This window comes from Zalophus californianus, chromosome 5 (genome assembly GCF_009762305.2).
Source record: "Zalophus californianus isolate mZalCal1 chromosome 5, mZalCal1.pri.v2, whole genome shotgun sequence".
In the NCBI taxonomy this organism is placed as follows: domain Eukaryota; kingdom Metazoa; phylum Chordata; class Mammalia; order Carnivora; family Otariidae; genus Zalophus; species Zalophus californianus.
In genome coordinates, this window is record NC_045599.1 from 97,138,694 (window position 1) to 97,162,108 (window position 23,415).

The window sequence follows — 23,415 nt, forward strand, 5'->3', positions numbered from 1 at the left end:
CAGGCCTCCTCCTGACCAGGCAAAGCATGTCCAATTTAGATGTACCTAGTGAGGGCTCAGATGGCTTGGTAAACTTTGAATTTTTTTTTTCCTGTGCTTCCAATCGTTAAATATATTCCTGAGTGAAACAGTCAACATTAAAATACTTTCTAACTCAGGACTAGATCACGAACTCCTTAAGAGTTATGTCTGGGTTGCCTTGGCATCCCTGCTACCTAGCACACTGAACATCAGATTGTGGGAAATGAATAATGTCAGCTGGAGAAAAGTACAATATCTTACCAGGCACATAGCCACACTATATCTTATTCTCTCTCTCCCTCTGAATATTGATATAGTAGATAAAGATATTGATATAGATACTGATACAGAGGTAGAGATAGAAGTACTTACATATCTAGAGAGAGGAAACATATATGTATGCATGTATGTATAGATATATATGCACATAAATGTGCACACATACAAAAAATGATGAGGCCCTTCCTATAGATACAGAACTCATGACTAGCTTTGCCAATGGTTTTTCTAGTAGTCATTGAGATTTTCTATTCTCAGTACTGTGTACTATACTGCTGTTTAAATTCTCATTTAAAATATGGGTGGAAAAAATAAAATATGGGTGGAAAACTACTGGTCATTACACTACATCATCAACCACAGCTCAGCATTTAAAAACTCCAAGTAAATGTCTTTCTAACATACTCAATTTTAATCTAGTGATAGTATTTTTAGTATCAAGAGAACTGTAACATTTTTTGCCCTTCAGTATATTTGTGTTAACTAGATTACATAGTATATATTTTATCACTTACATTATGTTACATAATAGATTTAGAAACAGAAACATCTTACGAAGTTTGATTAGGCACCTTAAGGAGCAGCCAATTATTTATAGCCACATTTGTCAAATAAGGGTAGTATGAGAGAAGAGTCAATTATTGGCTAAAACATATGATATGACCACAAGATTTTTAAAATGTCCAAGCCACAACTGGTGTATAAGAAAAGGAGAGGAAATCAAGTTCTGTAGCGATTTCCAGTAGGTGGAATCCTGTGCCCCACTCTGTAAACTTGGAAAGGGGCTGGGAATGCCAACCTCTCTGGAAAAGGCAGCTACACTTCCTACACTAATTTCACCATTTCAGCCTAATTCCGGGATCTAAGAGGCTTTAAAGTCTTTAAAGTCCTCTGGGACTCTGAAGACCTCCAGGGAGACAAATCCTAAATATAAATAGTTTATCAAGGAGTGACTGGCAGTGAGCTGATGATGGAAATGGGCTAGAAATGGTGTTGGAGATTAACTCAGCAGGGTTTGGACACCATTAATCCACGTTTGTACTTAATCCTGGAGGACTATGCTAATCAGAACCCTGACAACCTGCACAAGGTACACTGGCTTGCCCCAAGTGGCCTTAGAAAATGCCAACTAGGTACAATATCCAACTAGTTAATTCAAAATGGTAGTTGGTCTGGATGGCAGGTGAGGGGGATGATGTAAGCCAGAACAATGAAACCGATTACTTGACATCATTCAGGCAGGTTGGTTTCCTTTTTGCCTCTTAAACATGAGGGTAAGATATTGGTATATGAACAGCTATAGTAAATATGTAAATAGAAGGAGGGCACCAAAATTGAAATTTAGTTAGTGAATAGTTTCAAATTTTAGTGAATTTAAATTTTAGTGAATAGCTTTAAAAACCTAGCCACTCAGACTTTTTACGTAATTAGGTCTTGTGAAAGATAATTCACTGGTTTGGATTTTGCTGCTCAAATATGCCCTTCCATACCATTAGCAGAGGTGCCAATGATTAGAGAAATGATTCACGTCAGGTAGTTAGAGAAAAGACAGGGGAGTCAGAGAAGAAATCTGGATAATCCCCACGCTGGAAATGCAAACCCTGGATAATCAGGACTGTACTATATATGCAATTATGATTCTGTACAGTTAAGAGAAATTTGTAATCCATTCAGTTTCAAGCCTATAAAGTCACATTTCTCAAAAACTTGTATTTCGGCCTCCAATGGCTTAAAAAGTTCTCCTTGCTAGACTGTCTCCAATTACAGAAATCCTTCCCAAGTACAAGGCTGCAGAAGTATATTAAACCTGTAGGATACCATGTAGCTGGCTGTTTTACAGAGCTTTACAGCACACGCGATCCCGACGCATGATGTAATACTACTGAAGCAATTCACCACAATCTGATAACACTATTTGTCCAACTCACAAATGTTGTCCTATATGTGTCGGGGAGGGAGGGAATTGTCTTTGAATGGGAAATTCAAAATAGTAAGCAAAGGAAGGTATAAGTAAATCTATATTAACTTTAAGAATCCCCCCCCCACCCTAACACACACACAAAGATTTCATGCGTAGACAAACTCAGGACTGCTATAGATTCAAAATGTTTTGGGTCTATGCAGCAATAATGGAGTTACTGCAATGACCACCAATGTGTGAGTCAGGAAAAGGTTTGGCCACAGCTGTCTGTCAGAAGAACTGAAGTCAACGGTGAAAAAAACAGTTCAAGTGCAAGGCTCAACTTCGGTACTGCATCAAAATGTGGTTGATTCCTAGCAAATAACCGTTAATAATAGGGTTGTAAATTTCCATTGTATTACTATGCATCCCTCCAGTGAACATAAGGGTGTGTATGTTAAGGATCCGTGAGTGCCGATTTTTCCAGGGTTTTCAGAACTCTTTGAAAACATGCAGAAGCAAAAACAGTCAAATGAGGCAGGCTGGAGGAAACAGGAAAAAAAAAAAAAAACCCACCTACATTCAAGGTACGAAACAATAATTTCTAAGCCTTTGGGAATCTATTTTTTTCCCTTGCATTGTAATGCAGTCAAGTGCATGAGTGATGCCTTTTGTGTTTGATAATGTCAAGTGTGAATGTCATGGGCAGCCCCCATCTCTGATGGTATTAAAATGGTGGGAAGATAAAAAGCTTAGAGAAGTAAATGGAACAAATTAGATTAAAGTGGTTGGAGGACAAGGCGAGACAATCATTTATAGCTTGGTTCCAAGGTGATGTTGGTAACCCTGTTCACCTAAATAGTCTGGTTAAATCAATTTCTGAGAAAAAGGGTGGCACTCTACTTACTTAACTGTGCTAATAATTCTTTCTGCTCCTTCTCATTATGAAGTCTACTGGGCACAAGAAAACATCTTAAATGTTAACATATAAACTTTTATTATATAGTTAAGGGAGTCTCCACAGCTGAGTTTGTCAGTCAAATACTCTACGCATCTAAGAGTTCAAGGTAAGTTAGTCAGGGTTTATAGAAAGTAACTGACAAATGGGCAATTCAGAGAGGTAATTAATCTCAACAAATAAAGTATATACCTTCTCAGAGAGATGAAAACCCTTAAAGATCATAAAAGATCCATCCTAAACAATGTCAGAAAACAGGAAATGAACATAACATTAATTGATTATATCCAAATAGTATGCAGAGAATATCACACCTTCTAAATTACAGGTCTCATCTCTGACAAATGGTGAAGGTTTTTCTTATGAAAACAAATGCATATACACAAAATCCTTGCCTAATGAGGCCATGACATCTACAGTACATACAAGAAATTGCAGTAATTATAATAGGAAGGTGTTTCTCAGAGCCATTCTCTTTCCCCTTGACAGTGTTTCTCAACCTTTCCACTTAGGTCTAGGCTAATGCAATAGATTAGCCACTGGTTTCTGGCCTCTAGACAAGGGGTTATCATTGTTTTTTCAACAACATCCCTAAGAAGTAAGGCAATATCCCACTAGTAACAATAGCTTCCTCAGGCCACAACATAAAGGGAGAGCAGATGGACCCTAGACAGGTATTTCAGCATCTGTTGGGTGGGCAGGGGTATAGTATGGACCCACTACTCCACTCCTTCCCCATTCTGTTTCCAAAGGAACTCTTCTAGAAGCTTTCAGATTCCATCTTTTCAGTGGCTACTGAATACCTTGACCTGCCATTCAAAGCTCTCAATCATATTGGCATTACTCATTCTGGCCGGTATTACATCCCACATGACCCCTCACTTTGCTCATCAAGATTATTTTGTATCTTGACCTTTCACTCCTAATTCAAAGGCTTCCACCCTCAAGATCCCCTCAACCTGCAGTGACCTTTTCTGTTCTGTTCTCTTAAGGAAGGAGGTAGAACCGAGTACATTTTAACCCACTAGGCAATTCTCCAGGCATGGTTCACATCTTTTGTCTTCCTAAAGTTCTCATAGAGAAAACAGATATTTGTTGTTGTTTGAAGTACCATTTGGCACATTTAACTCGGTGTTTTTGGGCATAGTCAGTGCTTGATAGCTGTAATGAAAACAGAGAATACCAAAAGTGAAAAGCAAACAAACCGGAAAGAGAAACCAAAATCTCCCAACAAATTGTAAAGGTTTTCTTATTTAAAGACAGAAAAAAAAAAAATAACCACTCTAGGTCAAGCACAAAAAATGTATTTGAATCAAAGCAAAAAAAAAAAAAAAAAAAGGACCATTCTTACCCAGTGGACTTACAGTGCTAATTACAAAATAGGAGTAGTGGACACTCTTGTCTTCTAAAGATAAGCTTTTTTTCCTCCCAGAAAAGAGAAACGAATGGATGTTAAATCAAAACATCCTCTGGAGCATTTCATACCTCAGGAATGAAAACTGACAAAGAAGGGCTTCAATACAGAGGGAAAAATCCACCAGAAAAGAGCTTGGACTGGTTAAGGTAAGAAAAACCAAAAGCTCTACCACATAGGTTGTACACTTGTCCTATCTGAATGTGCTTTTGTAATATCCAAGGCTCCCTGTGCATTGGGAAAAAAAAATACATACACTTTCGTTGACAATTGAAATCAGTTAATTGATCATTTCCAAAAATAAATATTCCCACAGATAGAGGTCATTGGTTGCCTGAAATTGCATCAGTTCATGTCTGGGTACTAGAATCCCAGGCTCCTCTGGGACATCTTTGTCATTTTATCAGAGTGATTACGAGCAGAGTAGTTCTAGCGTGGGTCCCCTCAGCTTGTAGTGCTGATGCTTGCTCTCTGCATTCCTATTTTCTCCATCAAGCTTTGTGGCTTTTGCTTTGGAAATCTGGCACTTAATATCCAATGTTAATTACATTTCCTAGTCTGAGGAAAATCCTATTGGGCTAATTTTTCAAAATCATATAATGAAAGAACTTCAGTGACAAACCATGTAGGTTTTTGATTGTTTTTTTACGGATAGATCTATTAAGCACTTAATATTCAGTGGGAAAACAGTCTCAGAGCAATGAAATTCTATTACTTTAGAGGTTGCATGCTTTTAATTTCTTAATATTTCATTACATGTTGGCAACTGGTGCATATTTTTATAATGCGTTTGATCATTACTCTTCTCAGAGTATTCTATTTCAGTTCTTCCTCTGACATCATATTTGCATGTTAAAGGGTTTTAGCATTCAGGGATGAAATGTTCTGAATAGTAATGTGCAGTTAACTTGATTTTTTAAAAACGGAAAACAGCAAACAGACATTATATATAGGGACTAAAGAGAACAATCCCATAATTTTAAAATCTAACTCAAGTTTTAATAGCTTTCTATAGAACATCATAAAAGGTAATGATTCAATATAATTCATTAATTAGCAAATTATGCAAAATGCTATCAGTGGAGTTTGGGGAGAAGGATCTTTTCTGTTGGCTTTTATAAGTCTACTGCATTTCTTTTTTTCCTGTAAAAAAGAATGATCTTTTCTTTGCTCTCCAGCAACATCTACTGGAAAAGTCAGAAAAATGCTATTTATATGAATCAGATAGTTTGAGTAAGGATAGTTTTGGTTACCACATGCTTAAAAAGTGCATGCTGCACTACCACCCAGTTTTACAACCAAATTATTTCTGCCCATGTTAGCTCTAGGAGCTGTCTAGGAGAAGGGCAGTGGTTCACTGATACAGAGAGCCAAGCCGCAACTTCAAATTTATCATCTCCTCACCTTGAAGAAGTCATTTTCATAAACAAAATTAAAACACATGTGCGACGCAGACAACTTATTTCTCCTGGCCCATCTTCTCAACACTTGTCACTTCTTTAGGAAACAACCATCATTATCAGTGGCAGCCCGACACTGAGGAGTTGGGTAAAGTGAGAGGCAGAGAAGAGATTTTACGAGAGAAAGTGATGTCGAGACACGGACTGAATCTGAGAGGAACTACTTCAAGATTCTGCAAAGTTTCTTAAGTTGAAGAAAGAAAACTGCAGGTGATGTGATTTTAAAAACCCACTAGGCTACCACCAGCATGACTCCATCAACATGCGGTAGCAGTTTCTTCTGCCCCTGTCCACATCTTTCTCTGCTCTTTTCACCATGATGGAAAAATGAAGTTTCCCCACAACCTGTATGAGGGGTCTTCTGCCAGGACTTCCACTGGCTATCATTCCATGATAAAGTCTGATGAGACCCCATCGTCTGTGTGGTCTCCATTCCCCCCAATTCAGCAGCTCCTCGTGTACACTTGTAAAATTGGATTCACGTGCTGCACCCACAAAATGCCAGGAGTGTCTGGCAAACGCGAGGCACGCCAGACTGAGGCATGGAGGAGCAGGTCCAGTTTGGAAAGTCGGGAAGAAAAAAAAAATCTTATCATGAAATAAAAATATAAAATATCCTCTTGTTCATGGTTGCTGGGCTCAACGATGCCACACAGTACAGCAGCTCTTTCCAGGACCAAACCTTGTGGAGGCATTAAAGTCACCTTTCTATAGTTCATTCCAGAGAAAGCATTCTTTTAACAGAATTTTGCACTTTTAATATTCAGATTTTTCCCATCCCCCCAAAATTACCTAAAAATTAATTCAAACCTTTTAGGTAACATCCTACGTAACAAACCTGGATATAATTTGGATTTCTGTTATCCTGAAATAAAAACTCTGGCTAATTAGTTAGTGGTCTTTCTTTCTTTCTTTTTTTTTTCTTTCTTCTTTCTTTCTCTTTTTTTGCATTCCCAAATCTCAGTTTATTCATGCCAGCAATATATTTTAGCAGCAGAGGCAATGAACACAAAATCAACGAAGACTGAGGTTAAAAACAAATTATCAAAACCTTAAAACAACAGCAGCAGCAATAAAAATCAGGCACCGGGATACTACAGTATATTGCATTTTGTGTTTGGTCAATGTTAAAATAGATGTGAGCCTTTTAAGCTTCATCCCAAAGCTCTTTAAAGGAGAAATGCCATCAAATATAATCCACAACTCTCATTCATAGCGTACAAAAGGGACAGCTTCCTAAAAGCCACCTATGGTGAACGTCCACATGTATTCTATATTTAGGGTCCTAATGCAAAGTTCCAACTTGAGCCTGATAATTAGCCCCCTTCATTATTGAGCTGCTTAAAAGCCAGGAAGGCTTACCAAACAGCACCTCCAGAGTTAACTCCCACCTCAAACTGTCATAATTCAGTTATCCTAATTATTTACTGGATCCTTTTCTAAAACATGCCCTAACCTGATGTTTTAACTTCATATTTCATTTGGGACAACACTTAATCTCCATTTATGAAACATCAGCCTGACACAGGTTAAGGAGCTATAGCTTCACTGACAAGATCCAAACCAAACACACCCCAGCAACTAGACTCAAATAAACTCTACCCTTGCTTAAACCTCTAGTGAAAAATTATTATAACACATCAGAAGTTCAGTTAGAAGAAAAATTTCAAATGCCAGCTCTCTCCCAGGCTTTAAGTCCCGGAGTTCAAAAACAGGATCAATTGGATTATTATTTTCCTCCGTTAGCTGTTTAGAATTTAACATAATGCAAAGTGCTATTCGGATCAAAATCATCTTTCTCATCTCTCTCCTTAAATAAAACGGAGGAGAAATCATTCAGTATAAATGCATTTACTATACAAATCTATTTTCAATTGAATTTGCTGCATGCTCTAATTCATCAAAATTAATACAGGTACTTTCTATGTTAAACAAAAGGAAACCGACTGAAAAATCGGCTTCTGCTGCGGATGCCTTTCTCAATTACAAAACGGTGAAAACAGAGATTTAACTAAGCCACTCGGTCAAACCCTCCGATGGGCGCTCTTACCTGTCTCAGCTGAAGGCTTCCTTCCCTTGTTAGCAGCGTGCAACATCTCTAGCTCGCCCCAATCCTCACCACCGGTCTCCAATTACACCGCTAAATCCACCCCCTGCCTTTTTTTCCCTCTCTCTCTCTCTCTCTCTTCCTTTTCTTTCTTTCTTTCTTTCTTTCTTTTTTTTTTCTTTTCCCTAGCAAGAAAATGCTTATTGAAAGTGATTAGTTTTTGTTGTCCCTTTTAAGTCCCTCCTGCGGGAAGGAACAGGGGAGCAATGTGACGCCACCTTTTAATCTTTTGTAAGAGTGAAAAGGCAGAAAAGGAACGCTCGATCAAACTGAGCTGCACACATGACTAAAACTCGCAGGAGAGGCTGCTGCTGCCTGGCGAAAGCACCGCTAGGCTTGAGTGTAAGAACAGAGAAGAGGAGAGAGTCAATGGAATGTGACAACGTATGTGCATCAAAGGCAGGAGGAGAGAGAGAACAATGAGCGAGGGAAAAGACAGTGAGGAGAGAGGGAGAGAGGGAAAGAAGGGAGGGAGGGAGAGAAGGAGACACACAGAGAAAGAGAGATGAGAGAGAGAGAGAGAGAGAGAGAGGAGAACACGGAGAAAAGATAGAGCGGGTTTCAGGCAAAGGATTCTGAGAATAAAGCCACAGTGCAGTGTCTGGCAGCTTCTGTTTTTATCTCAGCGAGCATGATACACTGCCTCTCTCATTTAGAAACACATTCGTGTATCTTCCAGGTTTGAAAACTGAGATAATCGCAATGTGTCTCTGGTTTTGTCTGATTGGCATTTAACTGTGCGGTGTACCTGTGATTTTTTAGGATGCATTTATGTGCAATTTATTTCGCATATTTATTTATGTAGGCAAAAATGAAAGCTGCTAATTTCTATGGCAATTTGCAACGTAGTTTTACTGGCAGATGGAACTCTACTTATCATAACTGCTGACAAACTGCCATGGGTAAACAAAAGAAGAAACAAATGCTTCGTCTTGATAATTGTCTTTAAGAGAAGAAGCCCACACCAAAATATTAGTACTGGCAAAACCTCTGTTTCCTGGTTAAAGTTTGAAAGGCGATTTCTCTCTAGTAGTTTGTATTAATAAGGGCAAGATAAAAGGGAGGGCAAGATGTTTGAAGGAAAGGTGGTGGAAAAGAGGCTATTAGGAAAGTGAAAACCTAAATTCTTTCTGGTTTCCCTCCAAATGTGACAACAGGCTTGCCTTCTTGAGTCCTGGAACAGAGTTTTTAAGTCACTATTTCTATAGACTTTTCCTGCATCCTTCTGCCTTCCTGTACCATTTTAAAGTAGGTTCCATTTTTAAAAATGAAGTAAAAGAAATGATTTCCTAAATCATATTGTTTCAAACGGTGTTTTACCAGCTCTGTTCCATTTCTACTCATCTTCTGCCACATGGGGGCTAGGATTACACAGTTAAATTCCCTAAGTGACCTCTCTTCTAAGGATGTAAATTACTGATTCCAAGGTCAAGTGTTTGGTATAAGTTAAGTTAAGGGTGAAAATAACTGCTTGCTTTCCATGGTAACCTGAACTAACGCGGTAGTAAGCCAGCAGGAAGAGGAGACACCCAAGCTTTTGACTGACCATATTTTTGAAATTAAGCAATTCTAATAATGGAAAATAAATCCCATGTGTCCTACTTATAACAGTTATTCTTCTCTCTAAAAATAAAAACCCACCCAGTCATTTCGCTTCACCTATTGTGCATCCCACCAGTATATCCATGGACCCTAGGCTTCTCGTATTTTGGAGATCCCGCGTAAGCCACCAGATGCAGAGTAGAGAACCGGTCCAGGAAAAAGATCCTTCTCCACCCCGGTCACAGTGTTCTATCCAAAGAGGGGCTGCTTGATCTTATTAAACTCGAAGTGTCATAATTTTTGTGGTTTGCCAATCGGAGGATATGGTTTTAGCTTGGACCCAAATAAAGAAGTTAACAATCCCCCCCCTCCCCCGCTGCAATGTGATCAAGATGAAGCCCTCCTTATCATGAAGGCAGAGCAGAGGATGGAGAACACACAGGGGCTGAACAGAAGGCAGCTGGCCAGAGAACAGAGAATGCTCAGATGTAGAAGAGAAAGGATGCTGCAGGGCCCGCGAGTAGCGAGGGAAATGTGCCCTGATAAATCCGAAATTCTCTGCAGACATTTCACAGAGTGTATTGGAAGCAGCCTCCTTTAAATGACATTATTGATACAGGTTCTATAGTTAAAATTAACTTTATACAAGGGAGTAAGTAGACTGAGAATTTTCTGCCAATAAAAATAAAGACTCTCTTACAAGCATACAACTATTTCAGTGCCATAAAAGCAGGGAGGGGCCTGGGGCTTATTGACCAGGATCAGCAAGACATAGTGGAGGAAAGATAAAAACAAATCAAGGTGACAAAAAGATTTTTTTACAAAAGCTATAAATGGCTGTCAGTGTTGTTGCTTATTTTTACCACTTCCTTAGTGAGGAGGTGGGTACCCTGAGTGGGCATCACTTGTAGTTTGATATATATATGATTTATTCTTAAGAGATCTTGAGTGAAGGGGGCTCAATGGGGTGCCAAAGGTGGCCCCAGTCATGGTAACATTTCTTAATAGAATGTGACTTTTTGCAAGACATTTCTCTGTGGGACAGCTTTATGTTCACGTGTTTATATTGTGGAGTCTGTGGTGGTTGAGTGCTTGGTTTTTGGAACCAGGTTGTCTGGGATTGAATCCCAGCTCTACAGCCAGCTTGCTGTGTGACCTTGACCAGGTTATTTTGCCTTTCTGTGGCTGTTTTATCTTAAAGTGGGTGTAATGATGATACCTGCCTCACAGGGCTGTCATTGTGGAATGAATAATGCATGTGCTGTTGTGAGTTCTGTTCCTGGCACATAGCTAGTACTTCATAAATATTACCCCCTATTAGGAAGTCCTCCCAACAGATTTTTTTTTAATAGCTAAGATAGACAATATTTTATCACTTCAAAATAGCCGACTCATGAAGACTTCCTCCCACTCTAACATTCCTCGTAAAGTTCTAGTTATTCAAACTGCTTTCTGGGTCTTCCATCTTGGATAACACACTTAACACTCAACAGGTTCTACAAGGAAACTCATGATCCTGCTCCTCAAAGCAAGCTGTAGCTCTTCCCATTTCCTCACCTGTGTGAGGAGTCATCCAGAGCACCTTTCTTTCCATTCTTTCTCATCACTCAGTTATCAATAACTATCAAATACCATCCCACGCAACCCCTGTCTCTTAAAGTTATTATTTCATTTCCAGACTTGTAGGACATTTTCAGTCTGGGCACTTTGGCCTGGACTGGGGCAATCATCCTTGATGCAGCACTTCCGCAGGCGTTTCTGTCCTGAGACACACAGAGGGTGATGAAACGCAGCACTCAGTCCTCTGGGGACACTCCTAGGGTCCTGCCAAAGACCAAACCAAATTGTGACACCCGGCACCTTTCCCTCTCACCAGAAAGAACTTGGAATCTCAGTGAAGGAGGGTGACGTTATTCTAGGAATGACCTTGAGTCTGCTCTAATGGATAAAACAGCTCATCTTCGGCAAACCAATACTTTTACTATTAGTACTTTGTTAGTTGTGACGCTTCTCACAACTGTCATGACACGGCTATTGAAAATGACCATTTTGAGAGGTTTTCTTTTCTTCTCCAATTCATCCTTTGCAAGCCAGAATAGGCTTCTTAAAATGCCACTCTGAATGACATCCATTCCCAATAGTTATTGATTGGGCGATTGAAAGTCTGTTTTATTTCATTATCTTAGGTATCAGCTTAAAAACCATCAAAGGTTAAAAAAATGATAGTGAAAGCCATTATCATCTGAGGAAACAAAGAGCATGCAGAAAAAACTGTAGGGAAAACAATTGAAGAGGTGCGTCAGGCTGATAATAAAAGGATCAGGTTACTTTCCTGGCCACTGTAATATTTGTGATTATGGGCCTTTTAAAATTTGTAATTTGTGACTTCTCTCATTCTAAATGAATATTAGTATTTCCAAGAAAAAAATCCCCCAAGCTTCACAATTCTTTAGAGAATGGAGTGCAGGTTTATTTCTTCTCATATTCAATAACCTCTGCAGTCTGACACCAACCCATCCACGTCAATGTTCACTGCATCACCTCCTCCCCGGCAGCTGGAGGCTCCCCCAGCCTGATCACACCCATCCCTCCCAGGGCCTCTGGCACATTCTTTGCTCTCCTTAGAATATTCCTGTCTCCTTCATCAGAACAGATTTAACTCTTTATGCATCTCTTTATCTAAGCCCAGGACAAGTTACCTGTCTGCCACAAAGACTTCCTCGGCCTTCTGAAGTTTACGGTGGTGAAATTGCTTTAGCTGCTCAAATGCTCCTGGAAAGGTGTTATGTGTAAGTAGGAGCTTGGCTTTGGAGTTGTTCCTAAGCCTAACTCCTGACCCTGAAAATTTGCTTCCCCCTTGTGGGACATCCATCAGATCCCTTTCCTGGTTCCCTCTCACTCTTCTCATCTGAAAAATACCGTGATGACTTAATTTAATTAGCTAATAAACGTAAAGCGATTAGCATAATAGCTAGTATAGAACCAGCACCTACACAGTAAAGAATATTTTGTAATAATAAAAAAAGAATATTTAATAATAATATAGATACTTATTAAATGGCCAAGATTTATTCATTGCCTCTAATTTCTAAACCTCAGGACAACCCACTAAATCACTGCTATTAGAACCATTTTCGGGAAGAAGAAATTGAGGTTTAGCAAAATTAACTTAACCAATGTCACACAAGGAACAAGCAGCAAAGCCAGGATATAAACCCTAGTCTTTCAACCTCCTATAGCTATTTTTATCCACACGATCATTTACAACGTAGCCTATATTGTATTTGGTTTATTATCTAGGTTTTCAGGTTTGTGCCCTATTTTTCCAATTACATTACAGACTAAATAAAAGCAACATTCCTGTGTAAAGCATCTCTGGATCTTTAGTATCTCCCATAAATCTTTAAACAAAGTAGCTTGCCTACTTGGTAAATGTTTGTTGACTGCTTGATCATCTGCGCTCAGGGGGATTAAAGTTTTTAACCATATTTAAATTCAGTGCCACTGTTGTTTGAGGAAATGGTTTCATCATCCTTTCTATGAAAAAATTCATAATTATACAAAATAATATAAAAGATAAACATTACATATGAATGAGGCATGCAGGTAGAAATGAATGACATTCTCCACAAAAAAAAAAAAGCTGTAAGAAAGTGATACTCATCAATTTGATTTGGTTCCTCATCCTTGGCATTTATATTCTGCTTGAAGATAGGCCCCTCAGGCCACCCATTCCATGCATGGAAAAGTATAGGTTATTAGCTGAAAGTCATCTGTTTAAGGTTACACAGAAAAGCAGAAATAACCACTCACATACCCACAGTGTTCAGTCACCTTTAATTCTTTCTTTTTAAATAAATGCAATAATTATATCCTCATTTATTTTCCTTTTAGCTAAGTCTACACAATGCTAAAGTAACCTGAAATAGTATAAAATATTCAGCCAACCAATAGCATGGTTTTAGATGTACATGGTGATAAACAATGTCATTGAATATTTAACAAGTTGAATGTGTTTACTAATATAAATGTATACTTATATATATGTAAAAGATATATACATGAATATATGTACACACACATATACATACATACATATTTTTTTGGTCTCTGCCTGCCTGTGCACAAGTGAAAAGCAAGAGAACTAAAAAGAGAAATGCCCTGTGTGCCCCACACAGGATAATCAATGGTATCAAATTCTTGTTGTCTTATACCAGTCTTTTGATATTCACATAAACTTCAGTTTATGCTATATTCCTAGTATCTGGAGTTGTGGCTAGCATACAGTGGGTGCTCATTAGATATATATTTGATAACGAATGAGTGAATAGAATCGCCCCCCCAATTTTGCCTAAATCCATCTATTTCTAGCGATTTTTTAAAAATTTCCACCCAACTGGTTTATTTACATCCAAATACATCCGTTTGTTATTTCCTATGAAATTTGTTTTGTTAAATGTGTGCTACCCTTTGTTCTATATAAAAATTCCTCATCCTCAAAGAATCCTTTCTAAATTGTATTAGTTCATGGTAAATGTTCTTTTCTTGAATTTCAAAGAGCCCATTGCCTGGAACACTTTATTACATATAATTTTCCAAATTAATCTCGTCCTGCCTTTGGATATCTCATACTGTTGGTGAACTGTTATTCTTCTAATATCTGCAGGTCACTCTTATTTCCTCACATCGATTTTAAGTTTACTGAAGGTTGTAGGAACTGTCTTTACTTTTTAAAAAATATAAAATATATTGCTATTTCTTTGGGTACTACCTTGTACTTAGAGTATGCTTATGTGTGTGTGTGTGTGTGTGTATTTGGTGTTTGTACTGAACGTATTGAAGGTATAAAATTCTAACATTCAGAAATTACGTGAAAGGCCTGGCCTTTAGAAAACTGTTGTTAGAATACTGCTAGACTAGTGGCAAAAATGCATAGAATTTTTTTGTAGCTTTTTCACCCCTTAGATTGTATGGAAGGCTCTTCATTATTTACTTGAGCACATGTTCAAAGTCAACCAGTGTTCCAATTCGTGTCAACATTAACTCATTCCAACAAACTGAAATTCTCACAGTAGGAAGAATTAGCAACTGTCTTCTGGAAGGATATCATTTTTCCTCTGTTGTTTACACACTAGTTTGAAGTCAGCTTATGTTGACCCATCAACAACTAATCCTTAGAGAGAAGGTTTCTCAACTCCATAGGGTCTCACCTATGGGGTCATTCCGAGCCCAATTATACACTTACTTATTCTGGGAGGTTTATTCTTCCATAGAGGGTAATGATGGGAAAGAACACTGGGGAAGACCCCTCACCCTCATAAGCCTTACTCCTTGGACAAAAGGAGCTTTCTTAAGGAAGATTTTTCACCCTCATAGTGCTTCTATCTGTAGTCGATGGGGATTCAAGACACTGGAATTGTCTGTAAATTACTGTTTTTCAAAAAGAAAAAAAATCTCCAAAAAAAAAAGGACATAATCCTTAACGTTTCAAAAAAGCCCTTAATGTATCCTTCTTACTTGTAAAGAAGAGGTAATTCAGGTTCATCTTCTTATCTGTTTTCAAAATTGCACTGAGTATATAATATGATTAAAAGATGGTGATATAGTTTTCTGAAATCAGTTTATCGAATACTATAATTATATCAGATCTTATTTAGCCAATTAAAACAAATTACTTTGCTTATAAAATTGCTTACATTAATTACCATTGTTCTGGCATTTTGGTTTTTGTCTGCTGAACAGAAGTCATCCTGTCTGTGTTCCGTTTCTGTTTTGTGTAGTGATCGGAACACCCCTCGCTTAAGTGAGAACCAAAGTAGCAGCCACCTAATCATAAAGTAAAAATGGAAAGCAAATCAAGAGGGAACCTCAAATCTCTGCTTCCCATGGTGGACCGAATAGAGCTGGCCTCAATGAAACTCTAAGTAAGAATTCACGTTCCTCTCTGTTGCGTTGAATACAGGTTTTGGTGGACTATTTGGTTCTTGTTACTGATGTTTTTCAATACAGAACATTTGAAAGCATCCAACCTGAAGTTGCACAATGATCACAGCCTTGAACGTATTCATCAGAAAAACACGTTCACTGTTACAGGCTTGATTTTTACAGTAACCAGTGTACTGCACTGTTTGCCAGTTTCTCCAATACTCTTACCCATGACAATCACAAAAGCAATTCACAACCTCACTTATCAGATAGTTCTGTTTTACAATAATCTGGTTGCTATTTGTAAAATCCAGGATAAAACAGTGCAATTTCTGATGCTGAATATCTGAAAAGCTCTGGAAGCTGCTAGGAAGAGATATGCACTAAAATATGTAATGCAATGGAATTACAACAAACAGACATTCTGGAGGGTACACACTCAAGTGTATCTCAGTGTGTGACATCTAATGGTGCTACTTTTGAGATTTACAAGCAAATTCTGCATTAAAACTGCCCCTGTCCACTCACAGCCTTTCTTAGCTCCATATTTAACTCTTTCATTAAAAAAAGGTAGAACCCTCCAAAAGAATGATCAATCAAAAAGACAATTGCCATTGAATAACCGTTTCCAGAATAAAACGAAAGTAAGGATCTCAATTAAATAGTTTATTTTATGTGCTGGTTCCTAAATCTCTAGATGCTCTCTGAAAGCAACAACATCTTTCTGATGAGAATTTAACTAACACAAAAAAGTGTTGATTTTAACAGCTGACAAATCCCCTATAATAAGGGGCTTAAAAAAAAAAAAACCAACACAAACAAACAAACCACTTTTCCAGTGATTAGGCTATGCAGATGTCAAAGAACAGTGTGTCATATACTCCCTGGAAGAACACAGATGACAGTTAAATCTTTTTAAGGTGGAGTTTTCATGACTGTGTATTAGTGTGAGAGAGAAATGGGAATAACATGCACCACTGAGAGGCAGTGTAATGCAATAGAAAAAGTTACGAATTTCAAGCCCAGACCTGCCACCATCTCAGTACGTGACCTTGGCCAAATCATTTAACCACTATCTGCCTCCACTTCTCCATCCGCTAAATGGGACTAATATCTCCCAGTTGTTGATAATAAGACTCATAAAAAGCATTAGCAGACTCATAAAGACAGAAGGTTCTGCATATTTTCCTTATGCAGTCAGATTCTGCTAAAGCTAAATCGAGTCCAAGGGAACAAGGAATTGTAATCTGGAAGCTGAATGCTTTTCTGGAGGCTGCTGGGGCACCAACTAATAGACTGAGGCAATAAACCACTCACTGCTCCTGCATGGGCTGAAAGAATTAATGTAGTTCACCTCTGTTACAGCGAGTGCAATACCATGCACTCGGACGATGCTCAATAAATATAAGCTGATGATGATATTGACAGGGTGCCGTGTATAGTCACAGCACTAAGTGAATTTCGAAGTTTAAAATTGTCCAGAAAATTCATTGAATAATTATTAGCAATAAAACAACCTATCCCTGACCTCATTTACTTTATTGTGATATCATCTCATGCATAATAAGAACATCAACCAATCTCTAGAACCTAATAGCCTTATTCTAGTGACTTAGGAGAATAAAAATATGGTCATCCCTCTAACTATAATCAGAATCTTAAAACTTCCAATGTTATCACTCTGGTGCTACCCATGATCATTTTTTTCCTGGATTATTGTAGAGCTTCCTAATTGCTCTCTGTGATTTCCACTTTGGGCCTCTGGGGCTGATCAACTACACTAAGGACTTTGAATGTGTCCTACCTTTACGTGGCCATAGCCTTACGTAGCCCTCCCACACTGACTCTGGTAATGCCCTTGAGACTGGCTTTGGCCAATGGGACAGAAGCAAACACCACACAAGTAAAGACATGATAAGCACTTTTAAGCACTTGTAGAATTGGGGCTTGTGTTGTTGGAAGGGTGCCACCTCCATAAAAGAAAGCCTTGTCTGGCCTCCTGGATGATGAAAGACCACACGGAGAAAGAGAGAGGCCCAACCGTTTGCTCAAGTCCAGCCCCCACCTGAACGAGCAGCTGGATGTAACTATGTGAGTGAACTCAGGCAAGCCTGGCAGAACTGCCCAGAAAACACACTGGAATTGGAGAGAGAACACTCTTGTTTCAAGCCACCAAGCTTCGGTATAATTTGTTATCTAGTAACAGATAACTGATATGACCCTTTACTGATTATTCCCAGTTCTACACTCAGAGTGATTCTTTTTGTAATATAAGCCAGATAGATAACTTCATTCCTCTGTTCAAAACCCTCTAAGAGCTCCTTCTCTCGCCCAGGGTGAAAACCAGTCTTCCCAGTGTTTGAAAGATTTGACATGCTTTGTCCTGCCCACAGTTTACAAGATCTCAAATCCTACTAATTTCTCCCCCATTCTCTTCCCACCAACTATGGCATGCCTCTGCCTAGAATGTTCCTCCTTGTGAACAAGGATTACTCTCTCACCCAACTTGACTGTTTCCTACAACATCATTTTTTTTCAGTGATGCTTAATCTGATCACCCTATTTAAAACCGCATCATTCCATCTCCCCCCAAGATCCCCCTTCCCCTTACCGTTCTTTCTTTCATCCACTTAACAGTAATAAATCACTATAGAGTTTGCTTATTTTGGTTGTCATCTGATTATTTTTTTTAAAGATTTTATTTCTTTATTTGCCAGAGAGATAGAGAGCGCGCACATACAAGCAGGGGGAGCGGCAGGCAGAGGGAGAAGCAGACTCCCTGCTGAGCAAGGAGCCTGATGTGGGACTCGATCCCAGGACCCTGGGACCATGACCTGGGCTGAAGGCAGATGCTTAACCGACTGAGCCACCTAGGCATCCCGGTTGTCATCTGATTCTTGGAATATAAGCTCCAAGGGGCCAGGGAGTTGGTTCACTGTTGGATTTGTAGCACCTAGTATCATGCCTGGCGCATAGGATAGATCAATAAGTATTTGATAAATTACAAAATAATCCTGCCAGGTTAAGGTGCCCAGAGCTACAGATTGGTTTCTATATTTAATGATGATACTGAGAGGGAGTAGAGTCTGTAAGTGGACACAGCTGATGCAATTTACAAAGATTTATGGAACATCATTTGACGGAGCACAGAAGTAGCCTGTGGTCAAGGGAAAGAGAAGGTCAAGAAGGTTCTTTGGGAAATATTTTATCGGGGGGTTTCTTCGGCAGGTACTGAGACAGGCAATGAAAAGCAAAGAGAAGTGACTCTGTGTAAGCCAGGAAAGGCTCAGGAGGAACCGAAGGGAAGTAAAGCAGACTCTCCTAGCCTGCTTGAATCGAAAAAGCAAGTGGTACAAGGAGAAAGACGCATCCAAAGGGTAAATCTGGTCTTTTTTTTGGAAGCCAAAGTTTGTGTTGTGCTTGTATCTTTCTCAGGAAAAGCCTAAAAATAAAGAGAAACACATCTGAGGCTTTGTCTTTTCATGTCGATATCAGGGTAGAGAATGCACCCTGAGAACACTGTTCTGGACTCCGGCACGTGCCCAGCGACAGGATGCACTGGCATTGATGCTCCGTAAACATGTATATTACAAGGCTTGTCACCGTTTTCTTAAGAAGCTAGCACCTGATTTGACTGATCACAAAGTTGGCCAAGCACCTCTCAGAGGCTTCCCTTTGAGTCCACTTTGTGCAAAAGTCCATCTTACAAAGGCTCAGCCTGGGCTGCCAGTGCGGCCTCCAGCTTGCAGCACAGGTGTGCGGCCAATAATTTACCTTAGTTAGTGCAGAACAGACAGGACCCGGGATGACTTCACTTCACCTCACTGACTCAATCTTTGTGCAAATCTCATCCGAAACCATCCATTTTCCTCCTTGCCCACACCTCATTTTCCCTGTTGCTCTGCAATTATTTATTATCTGGCTCAGTAATTGTATTGTTTATAGCAGCCATACAAATTCTATTGTTAGGGGAAAAAAATGCCTCTTTGCCCAACTAGATTCTCTTGTGTGGGGAATAAAGGATGTTGGTCTCTTAGAGCTCTTAATATACAGCTCTCAATGTTCAATTTTCCTAAAAATGAAAATTGCCAAAAAGCAAAGTATGCAGGAGCTGTATGGTTGGATGCTACTACAGCTTCACGTTCCCGCTGATGGATGGTGCCCCCTGAATGTCTGGGAGCACTTGCTGTCAGTCCCCCACCCACTGTCTCTTTAACTGCTTCAGTTAGTCATTCATAGCCTTTTCCAGAACCAAAACACCAACAGGCAGAGCGATTATGCCAGCCCAGCAGATGAGGAGGCTGATGGTAGTGCTGGGACTCAGTATCATTTTTTTCTTCTTTTTTTGTGGGTCTCATGTATATATTCCAGCATTTGATCCCAGTTAATGTAAAATATTTACTTCATGATTTGTGGTGGGGGAAATGCCATTTTAAAAAAAATCCCTTTCACTTAATTACAAAAGATGTAAATGTGGTCTCACTGGTGGGAAAAAAAAAGTTACTCTTAACAACGAGGTGTAAATTGGTGTCTGCTTAATCTGTTCACAGTAGGAATAAAGCCTAACACTCGCCTCCTCGCCCTGATTTTTGAAGTAGTACCTGGGAAATTTATATATGCTCTTGCAGCATCTCTGATTTCTTCAGGAAACAAGAGATAGGAGTTTCGTTCTTGATCCTTCTACCAACTGTGGGAACATTTCTTTTGTTCTGTTTCCAGCCTCTCATTTGAACTGTGGGCCACAGCCGCACTGCCTGACCTCAGTCACCGGCAGCAAGAGTCTGGCCTTCTTTGGCCTCTTTTCTCTTCCCAGCGACTGTGGCCTCCTGCATGTCCTGAAATGGAGTCAAATTAATAGGGAAAGCAGTGTTATTTCTACAATGACCTTGTGCTCCCGGGGAAATTGCAGGCACTATTCTTTCACTTATGATGTTTTACATTTCAAAGAACTTAGCTCCCTTTGATATTAAAGAACGGAATGTGCAATGTAATTGTTAATTGTTTTCTGGCCTTTCATAGGTTAATCAGACCTGCATCAGGTTTTCCAGAATGTGGTTTTGTTCCAAAGCAAAGGACTGGATTCCTCGTCAAGGAATTCTGAAAACGGGAACCAATGTTAATTGGTTGAGAGAATAAATAGACTGAGGTACCTGAATCCTTAAGAAAAATGGTTAATTTGATTACCTCAGTCCCTCTGTCGGTAATAGAGGGTTTCTCAACATTGGTGCTATTGACATTTGGGGCCCTATCACACTGTGTTGTAGGGGGCTGCCTTGTGTAGGATGTTTAGCAGTATCCTTGGCCACTCCCCTGTGAGCCCCGCCCTGCATCCCCCCTGCCCCCCCACCCCCGCCATTCATGAGAATCCACTCTTTCCGGATATTGCCATAGAGCCTCTTGAGAGCAAAACCAACCCTAGTTGAGAACCACAAGGTTAACTGAAAAAATGGTGGGTGGTGGTGGGGAGTCATTTTGGGATTCTGAAATGTATAGAATTGACTGGCTTAAATGGTAATTAATATAATAGTAGCTAACAGGTATTGAGAACTCACTATGAACTAATTAGCACTATGCTAATTGCTTTATATGTTTGATTTCATTTGATCCTTAAAACAAACCTATGAAGTAGTTGTTATGAGCTGCATTTTACAGTTAAGGGAACTGAGGCTTAGAGGGGTAATTTGCCCAAGACTCCTGAGCTGGAAAGTGGAACAATTAAGTATGCATAGACCCAGAGGTCCATGCACCAGCCTCTCTTTCTGGTTTGCCTACTCTCCTTGTGGTTATAATCTAAGTATCTAAATTAAATTTAGGAGTTGATTAAGCACCACTACGTTTAGGAAATTCACCTACCAGCTAAAAAGTTCTAAAAACCTAAGACAATGCTTGCCCTCAAATAAAGTATGAAACATAGAAAGTATAATACAGACATTAATAAGAGAAGTATGGGGTAAGAGCCACCAGAAAGAGAGCAGAGGTCAGAGTGCTCTGGGTCAGTGCTTCTCAGACCTCAGGGTGCGTAGGAATTACCTGAGGTCGTATTAAAATGCAGGTTCAGACCCAGTGTGGACTAGGCCCTGGGATTCTTATTTCTAACCAGCTCCTGGGTGATGAGGCAGCTGGTCTGAGGACCTTGCTTTGAGCCGGTAGTCTCTATTGTGCTAGGAAAATGTAGCTTCAATGCGTTTGAGAAGTGAGGCCCAACAGTGTATATGTGACATGCCAAGAAATCATCCCCACAGAGTGGAAGGGGTAGGCGGAGGCAGTGGGGATTGCCTTGGCCATGACAGCCTTGCTTGTCTCTCAGCACTTCACTTGGAACATCGACGGTATGCCTACTCATGTTGACTGCCCACATATGCAGCTAAACATCTGCCATTTTAAAGGACAAATATTAATTTGAAGCACGAAAACACCTACCCATTGAACATAGCTTCTTTCTGCAAACAGATTACATTCTTATGATCGAATTTTTACTTTCGGAAGAGAATACTTCTCTCTCTTCAACCTACTAGGCTGTCGGCTACATAACATATATCATTTCCCCCTCCAGACTCTGTGACATGAATGACTATTGGAACTGCAACTGGCCAAGAACTTATGCAACAAGGAAAAATTATGTATATAGGAAGCCAAAACCAAAAAGGGATTTTTTTTATCCATTGAAAGTCACAATTAAAATTACAATTATGAGGATTATAAACTAGACCGCCACTTATTTTAACTGTGTTCAGAGAGACAGAATCGAATCCTGTAATAAACATTCACAAAGAAATGGTTTAGGAACTGACCTCCATTAGCGGTTGTGACCTCTTCACCCAGACCCCAGGGACTGCTGCAGATCATGCACTGCTTTGTGACATCTGGGTTTGACCGTAAGGTCATAAGGAAGGGGACACGTTCAGCTAATTTTCCAACCAGATTTCAGGGGGACACAGGAGTGAAATGATTCCCTGGGGTGTAGAGAGGAGCCATATTGAAGCAAAGGCTGAGAGGCTAAGAACTGGAACCACCCAGTTATTGCTAATACTCAGATATAAAGTGGGTAAAGATTGTATATATTTGAAGTTACAGGTATCACCACCATTCAGATTGCATCATACCCCTGGAATAAGATTGTGAACTTAGGTTCATTCAATAAGCATGTGTTTCCTGAGCACTTGATATGTGTCAGACCTTGGGACATAGAGAGGAACCGTCATCCCTGTCCTCAAGGGTCAGCTAGGATCAAGTGTTTATCATTCATGAGTCATTTGTGTCACACCCTCATGATTTTTGCCCTACCTACTACTGCCTATCCTGGTATTTATTCAATATTTTCTCTTTAAAAAAATCTCACTTTTCACAGTTGTAACTTGGCCTCATCTTAAGCAATGATAGCTATGAAATTATATATTGGAATTGCTTCTCAAGGCTGACCAAACCCGTAGTTCAACTACTAACATATACTCACTTCTGTGACTATTGGCACATGAAGCCTGCCCCAGCTTGGGAGTGGTCACTGCCACACCAGCCAACCTGGCTTAGCTCCCAGATCCTCCTGCCAATGATTCAGACAACACATCACAGGGGTCAGGCCTGGTACAGGAGGGGGTTTCTAGTACTCCAATACTATACTCTGGACAGTGTCTGTTCTGACTGGTGTGACCCCTTCCCTTAACTGTTTTGCTTCCACAAAACACTCAAGGCTTCTGTTTTGTGGGGTTTTAGAGAGTGTACATGTTCATCTTAAAAACAAAATAGGGGCTCCTGGGTGGCTCAGTCAGTTAAACTTCTGATTCTTGATTTCGGCTCAGGTCACGATCGCAG

At 39.6% G+C, this 23,415-nt stretch overlaps 1 protein-coding gene across 4 annotated transcripts in view; it reads right to left on the reverse strand.

The window, feature by feature from the left end:
* TENM2 (teneurin transmembrane protein 2) overlaps positions 1-23,415 on the reverse strand; it is a 1,539,571-nt gene that overhangs the window by 644,839 nt on the left and 871,317 nt on the right. For 2 of the 4 annotated variants that reach the window (XM_027606098.2, XM_027606097.2), the window contains exon 1: positions 8,083-8,389. The exons of the other annotated variants lie outside the window; for them this stretch is intronic. In XM_027606098.2, coding sequence (XP_027461899.1) covers positions 8,083-8,128 — 46 coding nt within the window. In that variant the 5' untranslated portion in view covers positions 8,129-8,389. Of the gene's footprint in view, positions 1-8,082; positions 8,390-23,415 lie in introns of those variants that run through there. 4 annotated transcript variants of the gene reach the window in all.